The 19,491-nt window shown below is 41.8% G+C and overlaps 1 protein-coding gene across 3 annotated transcripts in view; it reads left to right on the forward strand.

The window, feature by feature from the left end:
* PCGF5 (polycomb group ring finger 5) overlaps positions 1-14,218 on the forward strand; it is an 88,441-nt gene extending 74,223 nt beyond the window's left edge. Inside the window, exons 10-11 of one of the 3 annotated variants that reach the window (XM_029932218.1) lie at positions 2,574-2,633; positions 3,009-3,423. In XM_029932218.1, the coding sequence (XP_029788078.1) occupies positions 2,574-2,633; positions 3,009-3,029 (81 nt within the window). In that variant the 3' untranslated portion in view covers positions 3,030-3,423. Of the gene's footprint in view, positions 1-2,573; positions 2,634-3,008; positions 3,424-8,591 lie in introns of those variants that run through there. The other 2 variants (XM_029932217.1, XM_029932219.1) reach the window with 2 other exon arrangements.
* Positions 14,219-19,491: the final 5,273 nt, after the last annotated feature.

A 19,491-nucleotide genomic window follows, 5' to 3' on the forward strand; every position in this document is an offset into this window, starting at 1 on the left:
CTTTTCAAACTTTAATGTGAATACAAGTCATCTCGGGATCTTGGTAAAATATGATTCTGATTCAGTAGTTCTGAGGTGGGGCCTGAAATTCTGCATTTCTAACAAGCTTTCAGGGAGTGCCAGTGCATCTGATCTTGGGCTGATTTTGAGTAACAGGATCTTAGGAAATGTGATCCCTGACCACTGGCTTGCCTGTGGCATCCATATCTGTAAATTGAGGGTATATAATTACAGAATCCAATCTCAGTCTAGAAGAGACTTAAATATCTAGATTAATCACCAGTAATACCTGATCCTGTTTATAATATCGTGTTCATCAATTTTGAAACATAAATGGAATCATATGTACTATTTGCAACTTCTTTTTCTTATTTGATGATACGTCTTATGGAGAATCAACAAATTCTGATACAGTTGTTTGTAACACATTAATAGTATTCCATTTGTGTGTCTGCGGCATAATTTGATTTATACACTCCTTTGGTGGAAATTTAGGGTTTTTTCGAGTTTTTTTGAACATTACAAGCAATGGTATATTCCAGTAGGTAGATCTTTTTGCACATGTGCAAGCATATTCATTGGTAAGATTCTAGACATGGGATTTACAAGACTATGCATATTTAAAATTTTGGCAGATAATAACTAATTATCCTCTTAAAAGATTTTAGCAGTGTATAATTCTACCAGTAATACAGGAGAGTGCCCATGTTTTGACATCCTCACCAGCACAGCAAATTATCAATTTTGTATTTCTTCTGTGAAGTTGCTTTTCCTATCAATTGCCTTCTTGTTTTTGTTGTGGTGTTTGTTTTTTTCTAACTTCTAAGAGCTCTTTATGTATTCTAGAAATGAATCGTTGTTGTATGTTGTAGCTTTTTCCTTTGAGCTGTGTTCTGCTTCCTAGTTTTGACTCAGTTTTTTGATCCCTAAAATTTGAGTAATAATACTTGTCTTGAAACATTTTAGTGAGAATGAAATACTGTATACTAAAATACATAGCAGAATGCCTGCCATAATAAATGTTAGTTTATGAATAGCTTATGTTTCTTACATGTTATCATTATTGTAATTCTCTCTCATACTTCCTCTCATCCCTGAGAGCTTACTATGACTGTCTTTCCATTTGGCCTCAGCTTTCATCATGAATTCATGTTCTTCCTGCACATCTTTTCTTGGGTACGTTGAGTACTAAGTCTCAGTACAGCACGTCTTTCCCAGATGATCCTGGTTGGTTTTAGTCTTCTAAAGCCCCCCTGCCAGGACGTACCTACAGTTACTGTACCACATTTATCTTACTTTGCTTTATTTGCATTATTAAGCACTTACAGGAAAAGCAAGCATCCTTCATGATTGGCACCAAAAGAGATTACTAGGAAAAAGTAACAATCACGCTAGTGAAATAGCCTCTTTTTACTTGAACTCTTCTCTTAAATGCTACATGGGACTCAGCACATTGAGGACTTGCAAGATCTGATAGGTCAGAGCGGGGACCCTAGAGAGAGAAGGGAAGGCTGCCAGGGCGTGTCCTGCAGCGTGCTGGTGAACGCTGGACACACAGTCAAGGACTCACTTCTGGAAAAAACTGCTACTCTTTTGAGGAAATGGAAAATTTCTAAAATTGTATTTAAAAGGCTACCGATAGATTTAATAATTGCTTACTTTAATATTCTTTCAAAGTATAACTTTTAAAAAGCAGCTTGCTTTGGGATGTTGGATTTATCCTGGTTAATTTATACCTCACATTTTTTATGCATTTTCCCCATTTTGAAGAGGCATATAATATTGAATTCATATGTGCATAATTTTAAAGTATATAATCACAATTAAAATAATGTTTGTTTAATAAGTAACCCAATATTGAAAAATATCAAAATTTGAGGATTTCTTTCTTTAAATATGAATGGTTAAACTGTTAGAAGTTAGCAGGTTTACAAATGAATCTACTCAGTAGTTTTAAGATGTGTTCATTCATTGATTTACTCACGAACCTTCCGTGAGAAGCTGCTGTGTGCCACTCAAAGAGCTCGCAACTTCATGCTATTAAAATAGACATGGAGACTAAAAACCCAACCTGAACAACATGAAGAACCTAACCTAATACATAAAATAGGCCTCTCGCAGGTTGGGGCAAGCCCCATGCCCCTTTCAGAGTTCCTGAGGTCCTTAAACAGTGTCCCTTCCCTGGGTAGTGGGAAGGAGAGCTAAGCAAGATTAATCACAGGAAGGGGTGGGACAAAGAGAATCCCCTCCTGGATGGAAGGTGTGAGGGTTTTCCCAGAAGCCATTATTTGAAGAGAAGATGGAAACGATAGTCACCATTTTAGTAAATATTTGCAGAATATTAACAAAACCAGTATTTAGATCCTAAAGTTGTTTCAAGCTACATTTTACCAATCACTAAGTTCTTAAAATCTTTTTTTTTTTTTCCAAAAACAACTACCATATTTTGGAAAGTGTTTACTTAAACTAATCATGTTGGCTCATGTTTGACGTTAAAATAGTTTAAATAATCAGTTTTAAATATGTATCCAGTTGTGGATGCCTCTTATCTGATGAGTTCATCTCCTCCGCAGTTTCGGTGTCTGAACTGCTCAGCTTCGCAAGTCTGCTCTCAGGATGGCCCTTTGTATCAGGTAAGAGGCACTCACGACTGTGCATATGCCCCTGACGATGCCGCCAAGATGGTGATCGCTCTTATCCCAAACTCAAGTTTCTAAGACATGTCACTTTGCAAAACTAATATTTATTCAAGCTACAAAATGTCATTTTTCAATTTATGTCCCCAAAGTTTCCCATTATTTTAGTTATCTTGCATTATGTATTTAATTTCATGGAACTAAAAAATGAAATTATAAATGTTAAAGACATTACTTAGGAGTTAGACATTTTTAATAATTACTAGTTTCAGCCCCTGAGAAATCCCTGCTCCATATTGGATCTCCGCTCCATAGTTAATTAACACTTCTTTGTATAAGGTTCTCTTCGTTTGTGTTTTGTGTTTTACTCAGTCCCCTACAAGTAAAAGATGAAATGCCAGGTCAGGTGAGGCTCAGTAGCAGCAACCGCCACACGCGAGTGTGAGGCGCTGGGGCTACGTACCACAGAAAGGAGAGTGGACCAATTTTGAAACGCACTGACGAAGACTCTCCTCAGACCCACGTTCAGCTGTCTAATAAAAGTACACCTTCTGTTGGGCTGATGCATTGTCCCTAGTGACGCTTCTGCCTTTAACCCTAACTCTTACACGCATGCTTCTGCTTTCACTCTTGGCACTGATGTCTGCCTCCTCAGAAATAAAGATGTTCTTAAACTCTGATCTCAAGTCTCAGAGGACAACCAGAATAAAATCAAATGTGTAAAAATCCTCACAAATTTCCTTTTCTTCCTTGAACACTTCATTAGGGATTATATGGTCCTGTCACAGAGTTGAACTTGTAATTAACAGGATGTACCTTTAGGCAAAATTCAGCTACAAGTTTTCAAGAGAAAAGTTATCACTTTATTTCAAGAAAATATTATGTATATAGCTTTATAATTTTTCTTTTTTTTATATGTTTATTTATTTTTGAGATGGAGAGAGACAGAGCTTGAGGTGGGGAGGGGCAGAGAGAGAGAGGGAGACACAGAATCTGAAATAGACTCCAGGCTCTGACCTGTCAGCACAAAGCCCAATGCAGGGCTCGAACCCATGAACCATGAGATCATGACCTGAGCCGAAGTCAGCCATTTAACCAACTGAGTCACCCAGCCATCCCTATACTATTTTTCAGTTAAAAATTTTTTTTAATTCCACGAAATGGACAATTTTCCCATGGAGAAAGAAAAATTTAATTAAATCACTAAGTCATGAAAGAAAATTATTAAAGAATTCCTTCCTCAAAGGATACCTAAATGGCTTTAGAGTCATGCTCTAATTTTCAAGCAACAGATCGTTCCCATTCTAAACTGTTTTAAATTACTGAAAAAGATGTCATTTTTCCAAATTAATTTTACAAAAGTAACATAATCATGATACCAAAAACTGAGAACTCCAACTAAAAGACCAGTATTAATTTCATTTTGAATACAAATACAAAGGTGATAAATAATATACTAAAAGAATTATAAACCAGCACTGCATAGTATTTTTATCAGAAATGTAAGAATGGCTTAATATTGGGGGAAGGGAAGTGATATGTATTACATAATAGAAACATTTTATATATACACACAAAGTCAAATCAAAAACAATAGATACTGAAAAGGCATTTGATAAAATTCATTAAGTCCCAGTTTTTCCTACCAGCTTATTTAAAATTTTTTCCAAAAAACAAAGAAGTTGAAATAAGAGTATTTTTTTACTTTTGCTTCGATTTAACCAGTTAACATTTTGCTACATTTTATGCTCCCTCTTTCCTTCTCTTCCCTTCTCCTTATCTTATTAATCCGTTTATAATTCTGTCGTTTCTTTGTGGAACTATTTGAAAGTAAATTGCAAGTATCATGACAGTTGACCAGTAAGTATTTAACCATGTATTTCCTAAGATCAAAGACTTCCTCATAAATAACCAAAATACCACTTCACACACAAGAAATTTAAATAGTATATTAAATATTACAGATATGTCATTTCTCCCCATAATTAAATTATCAAGTTTGATATACTTCCAAACACACTTTTACCAGATTCTTGTTTAACTTAACAGAATCAGCCATTCTAAAGTTCACCAGGAAGTACAGGCCAGCGCTTCTGGTCAGTCCCGATTTTCAGTGGGTAATCAAGGCATGTGCACTGCCACATACTAAAATGCATCTGTAAGCTGAAGTAATTAAAAATAGGGCATGGACTTAAACACAGACATAGGAATAAAAAGAATAGCTCAGGAACAGACTCTAGTGTGTATGAATCTATAAAGAGAGTATTTCAAGTTAGTGGAGGAAGAAAGATTTATTCAGCAAATACCTGTTGAACACTTAACTATGCACTGGGTACTCTTTCAGGCCCGGGGGACACAGAAGTAGAAATGAACACCTTCCTCATATAGCTTACACTCTAATGATGGTGACAACATATGAAAAATAAATGAGTCAAATTTGTAGTGTTAGAAGAAAAACTAAAATAAATAAGTAGAATATTTTAATAGCCAAAGGAAGACTTCTTTGAGGTAGAGACTCTTGATCAAAAGCAGGTGAGAGAAATAGCTACGTGTGCATCAGGGATAGGGTGCTTCAGGCCAAGAGAACCCAGTGGAAAGATCCAGAGGAGTGGTCACGTCTGGTTGTGTGAGGGTTGCAAGGAGGCCAGCAGGGCTGGACCAGCGACCGTATTTGGCAGGTGCCAGGGCAAAGCAGTGAACTCAGAGTATAGATTTTGCGGAGAGGGGAGTGATCTAGTAGGGTTAGTTTGCAATAAATTTTATTGAGACTTCCGCTGGTGGTGATGGAGATTCAGTTCATACCTCACATTATAGGAGATTCTCATAGTTTAAAGTGGTAAATATTAAAATAGATACCATCAAAATCAAGAAGAAATATAATTGAATAATCTCAGAGTGAGGATGGCCTTTTTCACTGTACATGTAAAAGGAAAAAGAGGACAAATCAAGTGAAAAGTACATGGCAGAAATACCATAACTAAGGAAATATTTGCAGGATATGACAGAAAAATTTAATGGCCTTAATACATGAAAAATTCATGCAAATCTGTAAGACAGTTCAACCTGTCATAGAAAAATGAACAAAAGACCTGCTTAGGAAAGTCACTGAAGAAGGAAACAAAACTGGCTCATCATTCAAAAATGGTTCTTTTAAAGAAACGATACTATTTTATACTTATTAAATTGCCATGTTAAGAAGGAAGGAAAGATAGTACTCATTGTTGATGGGGCCATTGAAGAATGAGCACTCATATTTCTATTGGAAATGTAAAAATGGAGTAACTCCTTGAATTCTAGGGGGACAGTATTTATGCTGTTGGAACCAGCAATTCCACTCTAGGAACCGACCCTGATCGTTGGGGCAAGAGTAATCTTTTTTTTTTTTTTTTAATTTTTTTTTTTTTTAATGTTTTTCATTTATTTTTGAGAGACAGAGACAGTGCGATCAGGGGAAGGTCAGAGAGAGAGGAAGATATAGAATCTGAAGCAGGCTCCAGGCTCTGAGCTAGCTGTCAGCACAGAGCCCAACGCGGGGCTTGAACCCACGAACCGTGAGATCATGACCTGAGCTGAAGCCGGACGCTTAACCAACTGAGCCACCCAGGTGCCCCAGGGGCAAGAGTAATTTATAATCGCCAAAATAATAATTAAAACATACAGCAAAAGGAGAGTTATCAATAACTTATGGTTCCTTTCTACAAAGCTATTATATTCTTCCTTTAAAAATGATCACCAAGGATATTGAGTACTATAAAAATAAGTTACAGAATTTTTAAGTGGAAATTAGAGCTTTACATGGACAAAATTATTTACTAAATATGTGTAGCATGATTACAGTCTTAAAAGAAAATATGTACATAGACCAGAAAGATACACACTAAAATAATTATGGTCGTTGTCTTTGGATGGTGGTATTTAAATGATTTTCCTTTTTTCTTGGTGCTTCTCTGTATTTTCCAAATCTACCATGAAACCACATTACTCTTATGATAAAGATATTTTATGAAAAGCAGATCAATCAAGGTCAGTGTGGTTTGTCATTCTCCAAAGTTATCACATCTGAAATATAGATTGTGGAACCATCTTTTATTTTAGTGCATGAGGAGACTGAAGACTACCCACTCTCCAACAAGTAGGTCCATTCCGGGCAGTCACTGAACACTGAGGGGCGATGCGCCACTTTTCCTGACAGTGAGCACGGCGCTATTTACCTCAGAATGCAAACAAATACAAATAGAACTTAAAGTAGATCTTAGCGCTTCCCGGCATCGTAGAACATTTCAAGAACATTTAACTTCAGCTGTCATCGTAGAACAGACACAGTTACTTGGAGAAAGCAAACCATTTTCAACCAAAACCAGAAAATCCTAACCACTGACAAGCCATTTTACTTCCCTCTCTGCCTTTATCCCAGTAGAACTGCTGATGGATCCTTCTAGATTTTATGAAGGGATTCGAGTGACTTAATCTTTTGCAGAACGTGTATAGCCGCAATAGAGTCCAGGTTGGAGAACAAAGCTAGGAAGGACGTTGTGGCGGAGGCCGAGGCAGGCTGGGCCAGGAGAAAGGGAAGATCCTACCCTCCTCCAGGGGTGGGGGTCTGGGGAGCAGTCTCCACAGCTGGCTCAGTTTCACAAAATCCAGGGAGTTTTGTAAAATGCAGATTCCTGTGCCACACTCCCAGATATTCTCATTCAGAAGGAACAAAGTTTAAATAAAAACAAAATTTAAACCCAAATAGATTTAGGCCATGGAAATCTTGAGACACTGTGACTTTTACTCCAGCCCTCAGAATTGGTGGTGGCATCTCCCTACATCCTCAGCTGGGAAGAGCAAGACCTAGAAATTTCCACTCCCATCCTTCAGTCCCATCCTGAGCTGAATGGTTAAAGACCAATGAGGAGTCTTCTCTGGATATAACCTTGCTGTGATAAATGCAGAAACGGTCATTTTTAGGATTGTAGAACCTTAGCCCATCCCTTTCGCTTGTATGAAAGGAGTACACAATTTCCTGGCCTGGATTTTTGTGTTCACCTACACTGAGATGAAGGGGAACCATCAATGACGGTCTCAGAACTTTGCTTGATTTCATAAAAGGAGCTTCTCAATGAAATTTCATTTAAAAAGGGGAATCTGCAACTTTCAGGAAAGGACAGCCTTTGGTTCTCCAGACCAGACTTTGTGACGTTAGGTCCTATGTGATAAGGTAAAGTAGCAAGTGAAAACAGGTACTGGAGTGGCCATGTGGCAGATCATATGCCTTTTATGCACATGAAGCAGCTTCCTCTCTACTAGGTTAGGATGTGGGATACCTTTTCTATAGTCACAGCAATGATGAACAGTCCATACCTTTCAACTATATGAGTGTATTCAGAATATATAATAGTATCGACTGTTGTAGGGAGGTAGCAACCTAAATATTCCATGTAACAAAGTAGCTATCTGCTTTTCAGTTTTAAAGGACCATTAAAGTTTCAATGTTTAAAAAAAAAAAAAAAAGAACTTACTAAAAACAACTATGATTTGTGAAAGCTACCCCAGTTTCATAGATTCATAGTAAGAGATCTCGGTTAATTTGTGACTCGGTGGACCCTCACAACAGCAGCTTGGCTGGAATCCAGCCCCACGAGGTAAATGATTGAACTAATACCTTTAAGCAGGGCACAGAGCCCTTGGTCCTCCCTGAGTATTATGTCCGTGGTACTCGCATACCTAGCCAGTGTGACCTCGTGAGCCTTTGAACTTGACCTTTGTTACATATTCTGATTCTGATTCTAGAAAAATAATGGCAACTTGAAAATAAGCATTTTGATGATAACTAGTCCTTGTCATAATCACTTGTACCAGGAAATATTGTAAATTATAACTGCATTCATAAAGGCTTTTGTATATAATCTCTATTATCGTTTTTCATACAAACACAGCCTTACTCATCATCATGTTTTTATTTTATAGTCCTACCCCATGGTATTGCAGTATCGACCAAGAATTGATTTCGGTTAGACCACGGGGCCTGGACCCCACGAGAGGACTCCTGCACTGTTTACTCATCAGCAGATCGCACAGGGAGCGGTGTGTGGACGAGGGACACAACCCGATGTTCGGCATGCAAATAAGGCCACTGTCCGTCTCTAAACTGTCAGCTGCATTTATGTTGTTTCTATTAGGAGCGAACCAAGTGCCATTCTGCGCCTGCACCGTCCGCGCCCGGCATTTGTGCTCTCTCCCCCCGCAGCCTCGAGGTGCGCGGCCGCGAGCCAGCCTCCCACATAGTTTGCTTGCCTGTCCCAAGACCGTTCTCACGTTTGACTACACTAGTAATAGGACTCAGTCTGTGTGGTGTTGCAGTCTTCACATACTTAATATTTTAATTTTTGTTTAAATAGAGTACTGTACAAGAAATAATTATTATATCTTGAAGTTCTTTTGTATGGAAAAGTATTTAGAAGAGTGGTTTTTGAGCCACGGTCCTGTTCTAAGCTTTTTCTGTGTGAAATAGTTCACTCTGGAGTGTGCAAGACTCTGGGGGAAGAATTCCAATTATTCTCATCATCCGAGCACGTTGTAGTTGTGGACATTTTAAGTCCTCCAGCTGTGTGGTCCACCCCTGCACAGGGAGGCACGGCAGCCCTCTGCACTGAAAGTGTGTGTGACCTGGTGGACAACCGAAGTCCAGTCCAGAACCATTGGAAGTGTTGACAGCTGGTCACACTTACTTCTGACAAAATTACTGAATCAGCAAGGTCAGTCTTTCGTAATGCCTTATGACGAGCAGGCGCTGCCTCCTGAAACACCGCTGTGTAGCCCATTCTACGTGCGTGTCATCCCGTTGTGGCTCCCATTTAATGAGTGTAATGTCTCTCCTTTTAAGTTGGCCTTTGGTGTGTGTCACTGTGGCATGCAGAAGGTTATGATGATTTTAAATATTAGGATTTTTAGAGCAGATAACATTAGCTATTTTATGGATTTTAGAAGTCTCACGGCAATTCTAAATTAAAACTGTTACCCATCACATCTCCAAACCACATGCATCTAATAGAGTAACTGCAGTGTAGTAGGTGAACATACTAACCAAAATCAGTGATCTGAGGTGATTCCGTTTTAGAGCAGGGGGAAATGGGATTCTTGTTTTATACATAAATTCATTAAGGTCAGAGCAGGGATAATGTCCTTGATTTTGCGGTTTGGTTAAGTCTTCCATTCATTTTGAGATTAGTTTGCAAGTCAAAGTCTCATTACCTTAAGTTGTATGAAGAATTTTGTTTTAAACCTTTAAAAAATTACAGTTGTTTCAAAAAATTTTCTTTGGAAATTAAGTTTTACTAATAGCCTCAAAATTAAAAAAGCTAACCTCTGAAACTTAGGAAGAGTCTTGAAAGTTAGAAAAACTGTTTTAGAAATCTGACCCGAGCACAATCTGTGTGTTACACACAGTTTCTATACTGTACACGTTGTAGACGTGCTACATTTTCCAGTAAGATGTATCACGGATTAATGCCTTCTGAATCCCAAAATGCTTCTTAGGAATAAAACATGGTACAAATCTAGAAAACACAAAATACAGCTAAATCTTGATTCTTTTCACAATATAAAAGGCTGAAACTTCCTAATTACCTTTTCCATATGTCATTGTTTCAAGTCAGAAAGTCTCTATTAAAGTTTTCTGTTGTTTTTGTTTAGACTTTTGTGAAAAGGGTTACGGCAATGCTTTCATAATTTCATTTTGGTAGACTGTGTTTGTGCCTGGAAGGACCCAAAAGCAGAACTTAAAAGACAAATTTTTGTGAACTCTTTAAAAATGGTTAGAACAGACCATTACATGCAACCAGAAACAGAATCTGCTCTGTACTTATAGAAATATTTTGCTGTGCTGTGAAACCCAATTCCCTGACATCCCTAAGAAATTTTAATATTATAAATTTCTCACATCTAGGTCGGTGATTCAAATCGTGTTTTACATACGGAAGTTAATGAACGCAGAATGAATTGAGAGTGCACTTTAGAGCCACACACACAGGAGACCTGCATGAGCGGGGCCCAGCCAAAGCGCAGAGCCCACAGTGAGCTGTATACACACATGAGCTCTCTACATGGGGTCTGTTGCTGCCGCATCACATGTCATTTTACTGTTTTCCAAGGAAATATATAGGAAGCAATTATGGAATTGAGAAGAGTTTTATGTAAAATTCCTTTATTAAGTGTTCACATGTTAAAATTAGTATGAAAATGCAGGGGAATTTGTGCCAAAACATGTGAAAGGAAACCATACGTGAAGAAGGGATCAGTTAGCATTTGGGGAAGCGTACAGTTTAGGACGGTCCTGAGTGATCAGTGTTCGTATTCAGAGCCGTAGACGTCTTCAGCCGACCTCCTGTGGTATAGCCAACTATCATTCCCCAAGTGTGGGACTACTTCCGTGTCTAAGCAATACACTAACTACCCCCCAGGTCAGCTTGTGGAATCTGCAAGAAGCCAGATGCAGGAAAAATATACAGGCGACTTTTGCAGTTAGTTTTATAAACTTAGGGTGCTAATAAAGCTCTTTCTGTAAGTAATCTGCAGGAACCACCCTCTGAATCTGCAAAATTGGAGAATAAAACTAAGTTTGTTTAAACCTGTTGTTTCTTAAGCAAGAAACAAAGAACCTTGCCTTCCATAAAGGACTTTGTTATAAAGAGATGTAACAGGGTAAGGAAGCTTCGATATAAAGGACTGTGGCCACTGATATCACTGTCACTGAAGTAATCACATCAGTTAATAGAAAGTCAGAATATGGCCTTTTCTCCAGATGGAGTATTTTTAAGAGGTATAAAAAATAAACTAAAAGGTTCACTGATGAGGTAAGATAAGGTCACTCAGTCTGGGGTGCAGGTACTTTGGGTAAGGTCTTTTAACTACTTTTAGGAAAGTGTATTATTTCTTTATTCATTGAACATCTGTCCCATACTGATAGGCCACATTTTATAAATGTAATGCGTTTGCTCAACTATATTATACACTAAAAGGAAATCTAAATTTAAGTGATTTTGAAGGGAGAAAAGTGTGTTATATAATATTGTCAGCTCTTTAGCTTTAGTGAAATATTTAAGAGAAAGTGCCTCACTGCTGAAGTGTATTTCTTTTAGATTTGCTGCATACGTTTTGAGTTATCTGTACCTGTCTCTTATGAATGGTTTTCTATCCAAATAGGCGCTCATAAGTTAGAGTAATCGCTTTTTGAAAGATTTTCATAACAAGTAGAGATCACCAAAGACATTCTACTGTTATAACCATCATGCTAGAGAGACAGTTCTAACATTCGGAGGTTGGAATTTTTTAGGTTGCAATTTAATTTTATATAGTTAGGCAATAACCTTAAGTAACTGCTAAAATATCACCAAAGAAAGGCTTTAAACTGATTTTTATGGTGAGATCAGTCAAATGTAGGTTTTTCTTGCAATAAATCAGAGCACACTTCCTCTCAAATAATGTCCTATGTTTTTCCAGCACCATCTGACAGGTCTTAGGAAATCCTCAAAGGTAAGAGAGAGATAAACACCACAGTTAGCTCCCCATTGGATGCAAGGGGGAGAAATGCATCCTTTGAAGAGAATACTGAAATTCGGGCTTTTAAATTCTAATTTCAAAAGCTCTGTAATTCATTTCATGGAGGCCATACAAACTAAACTTCTGCTTATTTATTCCTAGGTTCTTAGTAATAGGAGAAACTTCATTACAGACAGACTTTGGTCAAAGTGCTGACATGCTTACTTATATAGAAAATAGTACCTTCTATTGGACTTATCTAAGTAAATGGGGTTTTTTTGTATTCAAAAGGGAAGTTTTCATAAAGGCCGATTTTTTTTTTCTTAAAAGGTTAACTCTATCTTGTTTCTCAATGATTACTTTATTGTGATTAGAATTTAATTAAACAAATTTGGCAAAATGGGTCCCAGATCAAGAGCGTAGACATTAAGTGAAGCACTGCCCGTCCACCGTTCTCCCTGGGAACTAGGCTGTGGCCACCTTGAAGGTCAGACTCAAGGGATGCAGCCTCGTAGGCCACTGGGTCACCCTCCTTGCAGGCCCTCAGCCACAGACTCTGGTTTATCGTAGGGAACCTTCCCTCAGGCTAAGCTTGATACCAGTAAGAGGTTGGTTGTAGGAATTGCAAAAATGAATCCGTTTGCCATAACTTTAATCTTTTGGATTAGAAACAAAAACATGAAAATGCTATTAATACTGTTGTAAGACATAGATCCTTACAGTAAGGAATTTAACATGCCTGCCAGATCCGGTCTATGGAAAAATAAAAGAAATATTATATATACTAGAGACTCAGAAACCCTTTGAAAGCACAAAGACAGCATCCAATTTTGGATTTACTTATTACCTAGTTCTGTAGTATTTTTGGTGGGAAAACATCAGATTGAAAGGCCATTAAGATGTATTTCTACATTTACAAGGTTTTCATGGTTTTCTTTCTCCTAAAACAGAGGCATTTCCCCAATAATTTAAAATGATTCTCTTCCTAGGGCCACGTAGTCTTCACAAAAAGTATATTCACTCTGCATCCTCACACTGGATTTGCAAATAGAACTAAAATGCTTCAGCACTTCCTTTTCAGAAAGTTATGAAATGTAACTTTAAAATAATTTATTTTAAATGCTCATTCCAGTATGTATACTCATTATGCTCCCTTTTCCTAGGATTCAGTACTGAGATATTGTTCAGAAATGCCTTTTAATTTTAACTGTCTTTAAATATAGAATCAAGTGAAAGAGATCTGTTAAAATACTGGGTCTAGTTTTCTTCCATCTTTCAGAGCTTCATGGACTAAGAAACTAATCTAGTACAGACGAAGATTAAATATTTCTGGGCACATCGTGCAGACAGTAAACAGACCGTCTATCCCTAGGCTGTATCTCAGTCCACTGGAGCCGAAGTTCTACACGTTAGAAATGTAATGAGCTCAGCCTCCCATGCTGCGGGGCTGGTTTTCTTTTGCTGTATGTGTTAGATGGGGATGGGGGCCTAAGTGTCCTTACGAAGCTGTGGCCCGCGACCAGAGCTTGTGGGAGAGCGCCGGCCTTCCGCTGCCCGCCTGCCCTCCCGTCAGGCAGGACCGGCACAGGATACACTGTACAGTTCCGTTGCTAATTTTCCTTTGAAATATAAAATATTTTAAGCTCTTTTTGTCAAAAGTGGTAACATCTTAATACAAATAAAAACCTTTTTGTGGTTGTAAGATTTAGCTTATAAATCATTCAAATTGAAGTGAAAGATTACCAGGTCATTGTTAATGACTTCGTCTATTAAGAATATATGTATTTTTGTAAAGGAAAAGCACTTGTAGATATTTAATCAGTACAAGATATATGTCTGTTTTGCAGAAATAAAATGCTGCTTAGAGATTCTCTTTAAATATTTTTTATTTTTGTGCTCAAATGTATTTTCTGTTGATCTATGGAATGTTCTGTATAAAGCTGTATGGTTGTACTGTTGGGCTAGATTCTTTTGTTTTTTAAAATCTGGACTTAGCCAAGTATATTTGACCATGTTAAAAATAGTATCTTTGTTATTAAAATTTCAATTGCATAATTTATTGTTGTCTGTCATCCTTAATATTAGTGGTTATAGATTGCAGCCTCCATTAATCACTGTAGCAAATTTTATTAAAATTTTTGAATATCTGAGGTCATGAATATTCTCTAGAGATTCTTGAGCTGTTTAGTTCTAAGACAGTAGCCGCCCCTCTAGTATTTGAGGTGCGCGCACACATTTTAGAACACTCTCTCATTTTGTTAGCTTAAGCAAATGTCAACAACCCTTCGGAAGGAACTGAGTATCAGAGAAGGCCCAGGTGAACAGAAAGACTGCTTTCTTCAGCCAGTTAGAGAATAGTTTTGTTTTTATTAATTCATCCATATTTTCTTGTCCTAGGAGTTCTAGTTAGGCTCACATCAGACATTCAGAGCAGGAAGGTTGCAGTGATTGATCTCTTTCCCATGTCACTGTGGTGCCTGAGCTTTGTCTCATGCGGGTGACACCGTGCTGCCGGCTAGCAGCCCAGGGCACCCGGACAGGGAAGGAGTGGCCTCTGAGGAAGGCTGGGCTCCTTGCGTTTAGCTTCACTCCCTTCAAGGCCTTCGCAGAATGACAACAAACACAAGAGACTGTGCATGGGAAGTGCTCAGAAAGGTAGCACACATTACTTTTGTCACATGTCATTGGCCAGGACTCACTCCCATGGCCTCCCCCCTGCTGAGCTGAAGGCCTCAGGCAAGGCTGGAGGACAAGGTTAAACCATGTCCCAAAGGGAAGAGAAAACAGGTTTTTGACCTGCTGATCAGTGTCTGCCAAAACTCCATGTGAGAAAAGGGGTCACAGATCCAGTTGTTAGAAGTGCTTTGTCAGCACAGGCTCAGCGCTGAGCTTCCCACTAGTTTAAAAAGGCATGGAGGAGTCTAGTGCTCCCACGAGGCCTGAGAAGCTGGGGGCCAGCTCCCGCTTGCTCTGTGGCCAGGGGGTTTGCAGGCAGTATTTTGCTGGAAACCACACAGAACCCTGCAAACACCCAAACCCCTGCCACGGCATGTGGGGCGCCAGGACCGCCACCGAAACAGCCAAGTACAGAATCACGTCCAGAAAAGAGAAACACACAACAAATGATCACCACTAGCTCCTACCAACCAAAGCCCTGCTCCTCCTACAAAGCCCAGTTCCGATTCCAGCAACTCAGGTGGGCTTATCCAGACCCGCTCCCTCTGTAACAGCACTCCCGTGGCAACGGGACAGCGACCGATGCTTGTCCGCCCAATAGACCCTGTGCATCTGGAGGGAGGTCGCTAGCCCTCGATGCATATCCCCACCCTCACACAACACACCCACGTAGTAACGAGCACCCATCAAACCACAGTGGAAGAATCCAGAAAAAGGCAATGCTGCTGATAGTCTCTAAGTGTCACTCCCCTCCATACAAGGACAGCAGTCATGCTGTCCACCCCCACCCCTCAAAGGTCCTTCTCAAAGACTGTCACATTCTAAGGTACTGGGGAACAGGGTCTCAACACAGGAACATGGGAAGACACTCAGCCATATGGTGGCCCTCAGACTGGGGTTCAAATTCAGGGTCATTGATGTGGAACTTTCGGCAGTTTACTTAACCTGCTGGGTCTGTTTCCTCGTGGCAAAGCACAACCACCCCAACTCCCCCCATTGGCTTGTGAAGGAAGAGCTGCCCTGAAAAGCACTCAGCGACGCAGGGGAAACAGGGACAGCACAGCTGTTCTCCATCTGCTCGTGTGCCCATCACCCCGTGAGACACCAGTGTCCTCCCTGATTGGCTGTGGCTAAAGTGCAAAGAACGCAAATCTTGGGGCGCCTGGGTGGCTCAGTCAGTTGAGCATCTGACTCTTGATCTTGGCTCAGGTCATGATCCCCCAGCTTGTGAGTTCGAGCCCTCATCGGGCTCTGCGCTGACAGCACAGAGGCTGCTTGGGATTCTCTCTCCCCTCCTCTCTCTGCCCCTGCCCTGTTCACATGCTTACCTTCTCAAAATAAAAATAAAAACTCAAATCTTGCTTACCTGGATCCCACAGTAGCTCACAAAACTCATTCCCACTGAACGTGCTCATCCATGAAAGGATCCAGCCCAGAGTCTAGCACACAGTAGGTACTTTACAGATGCCTTCCTTTTCTCTCACACCCATTTAATCAGCAGAATAAACCTATTTTGGCCCAGTATTAATGGTGTGAAAGGGAGTCCAAATAACTCGCAATCACCAGAATGTATTTGGGTATATGGGTCTCCAGGGCTTCTTTGTCCAAGGGTGATTCTGCCATCAGAGGCACTGACTCTTTGGGTCTGAGAGCTGAGACATCTAGAGAAGTTGTGCTCAGGCCCTCTGGCCCCCTCCAGGACGGCCACGTAGAGGGTAAACGCTTGCCAGCCAGCGTGTGCCAAAGATGACACAGCAGGCCTGTCATTCCTGTGGTCCACACACTGTGCTGAGCACCTACTGTGTACCAGGTGCTGTGCTGGGCTTGGGGAATGGATGGTGAGCCGAACAGATGCCGCCCTTGAGGCTAATGGAGCTTCCAGCATGCAAAGGAGAGAGACATTGAACATGCACAATAACTACACACTAAAAAGAGTGCGGAGTGTTCTTATAAGAATGCAAGGTCCAGACTTTTCTGAGAAAATGATGTTTAAGCCAAGACCTGAAAGATAGGGTAGAGCCCAGCCAGGCCAAGCACAGGGGAAAGCATGTCCCTGAGAGCAAGAGCCAGCACAGAGCGCCATGCAGCACTGCCCCCGCCGGAAGCTGCTGTGGCCGGAGAGCAAGGGGAGAGGATTCGGAGAAGACGGCAGAGGCCCGGGTTGGTAGACACTTCCGGCCCTATTTAGTCAGTTAGTTTTTATAGTTTATTACCAAGTTGGTTTCTATAAGACACCCAGTGCTCTTCCCCACAGGTGCCCCTCTCTATGACCATCACCCTCCCTTCCCCTTTCAGCCCTCTGTTTGTTCTCAGGATTCAAAGGTCTCTCCTGATTTGCCTCACTCTCTCTCCCCAACTCTTTCCCCCCTTTCCTTTTCCCATGCTCCCCTGGTAGGCATAGCAGCACTTTCAGCAAATCACGGGAAGAGCCTAAATGTCTAGCCCTATTTAGAAGCCTGTATTTTACTCTGAGCACAAGAGGAGGAGTGGGTTTTAAAGAGGCTGGACATCTTTTTTATATTTTCAAATGATCACTCTGGGAGCACGGCAGAGGCTGGAGTGTGAAGGGTGTAGGACTTAGAACAGAAGTGGAAACAGGTTAAAAGCCTAGAGCAGGAGTGCAGGTAAGAAAAACAGAAGGGGCCCCGGCCAGCGTTGGCGGTACTTGAGGCAAACTGAAGGGGCCATGAAGAAATGCTGGGGGGGTTGTTTGTTTTGAGAGAGGGTGAGCAAGTATATGAGAGCAGGAGAAGGTACGAGAAAGAGAGGGAAAGAGACGGAATCCCAAGCAGACTGCACTCACGGCATGGGAACTGATGCACGACTCAGTCCCACAAACCAGGAGATCATGACCTGAGCCAAGAATCAAGAGTCAGACCCTTAACTGACTGAGCCACCCAGGTGCCCCCAAAAGCAGGATTTCTTTACACACATCTGCCCCACCCCAGGGGTCCAGGTTCATTGTAACCTAAGTTTTCAGGTCTTGGGTGAAGCTCTAGACGGGAGTGGAATTCAGAACAAGAGGTTGAGGAGAAACCTGGGAACCAGAGGATCAGCCACACCAAGCTCCCACTCTTCCGTAGGAAACCCGGGGTGGGGAGAGGACGGAGCAGGGAGGTAGGTCGGTCCTGTTTGCAGAGAAAGGATCCTGAGAAGCCTTCTCCACCAGCCCAGTCCAGGGCCCGCCACCAAAACTCCCATGGGACCTGCTCGCAGCCCAGCACCCAGACTTGTCCGGTGAGGCCCCTCCCCAGCCCTCGAAGCCCAGCCCCCAGCACCTGCTGGGATGCTTCTCCAAGAGCCATGGCCCATCCTCCCTCCCCGGGGGATGGTCTGGCCTGCCCTCCACCCCAGCCCTTGCAGAGCCCTGTCCTGTCACAGGGGTTGGAGGGACACAGCCTATGCCAGGGTCCCACTGATTAACTGCAGGAGGGTACATCACAGCATCTCCTCTCAGAGGTGACCGAGCCCCTGATGCAAATGTGACATCCAGCTAGCAGAGCTCACGATGTAACTGAAACCTACTTCCTTGTGTCTCTCATGGTCCCCTTCCACCGGACAAACAGTAGCAGTCTCTGTGACTCTCTCGGTGCATTTTAATCCCAAAGCACCATTTTAATTCAGAAATCAGAATGTCCACCTAAGTATATTAATCAATGCTTCAATATTCTTTGCACGATCACACTTCTCTGCTCCTCACCAGGGCCTGGAAAAGGGTCACCTTCCTTCCAGAAATACAAGGTGGCCGATTTCCCTCCTCTTCCCCGCTCGAGTCTGGGTGCCCCGTCTGGGAGTGCGCATCGTGCAACAGAGCAGCTGTGAGCCGGCTCCACCAATCTGGGCCTGACCCGTAAAGCTCCTTCTCCTGGCCGTCTCGCTGGGTTATTGGGAGGATCCCTCCCAGACCTTTTAGCCACCACTCGCTTTGCCTTATTTCAGTGGGCTGTTCCCAGTGACCTCCACCTTCTAGTCCAGACAGTTCTCTCCTCCCACAGCCGCAGCCATTTATGCAGGGTCCCTTGTCAGTGTTAGTGATATTCATAGCTCATAGCCCTCAGAGGGTCCTGAACAGTCCTGCGACCCCGCCCCACCGTCAAGGACAACTGATTCTTATCAGCCTGGCAGTAACTCTGTCTCATGCGCCCCCTCTTTCCCCCCTCCTTCCTCCCTCTCACCCCCACACTACCCACTCTCCCTCTCTTCCCTCCCACTTGCCCTCCTGCCCTGCCTCTCTACCCCCATCCCCTGTTCACCCTCTCTCCCTCTCTCCCCACCACTTTCCCCTCCTCACCCTCTCCCTCCCCCCCTCCGCCACCCTTGCCTCTGTCTCTCTCACCAGTCCTGATGCCTCTGGCCTCTAGATTCTTCTGCATGTGTCAATTCCAGGCAAAATGTCCCCACAGCCACAGTATACATAGTGAGCCTCCATGGGGTGCTGTTCATGTCCCACCCTCCCTAGACCTGGGTGAAGGGCCAGTGCCCATCAATGGGGTTCGCAGCCCATCTCACTCCCCAGAAAACCTCTACATAAATCTTTGACTCCTGCAGCTGGTGAAGGATGGCCCACCAGGTAACCACTTTACGGTCACCGGGTACACGCGGACTCCCCCCTCTGCCTGCCCTCCACTTCATGCCTTTCATGTCCCGAGGAACA

This window comes from Suricata suricatta, chromosome 2, assembly GCF_006229205.1.
Source record: "Suricata suricatta isolate VVHF042 chromosome 2, meerkat_22Aug2017_6uvM2_HiC, whole genome shotgun sequence".
Classification (NCBI taxonomy): Eukaryota; Metazoa; Chordata; class Mammalia; order Carnivora; family Herpestidae; genus Suricata; species Suricata suricatta.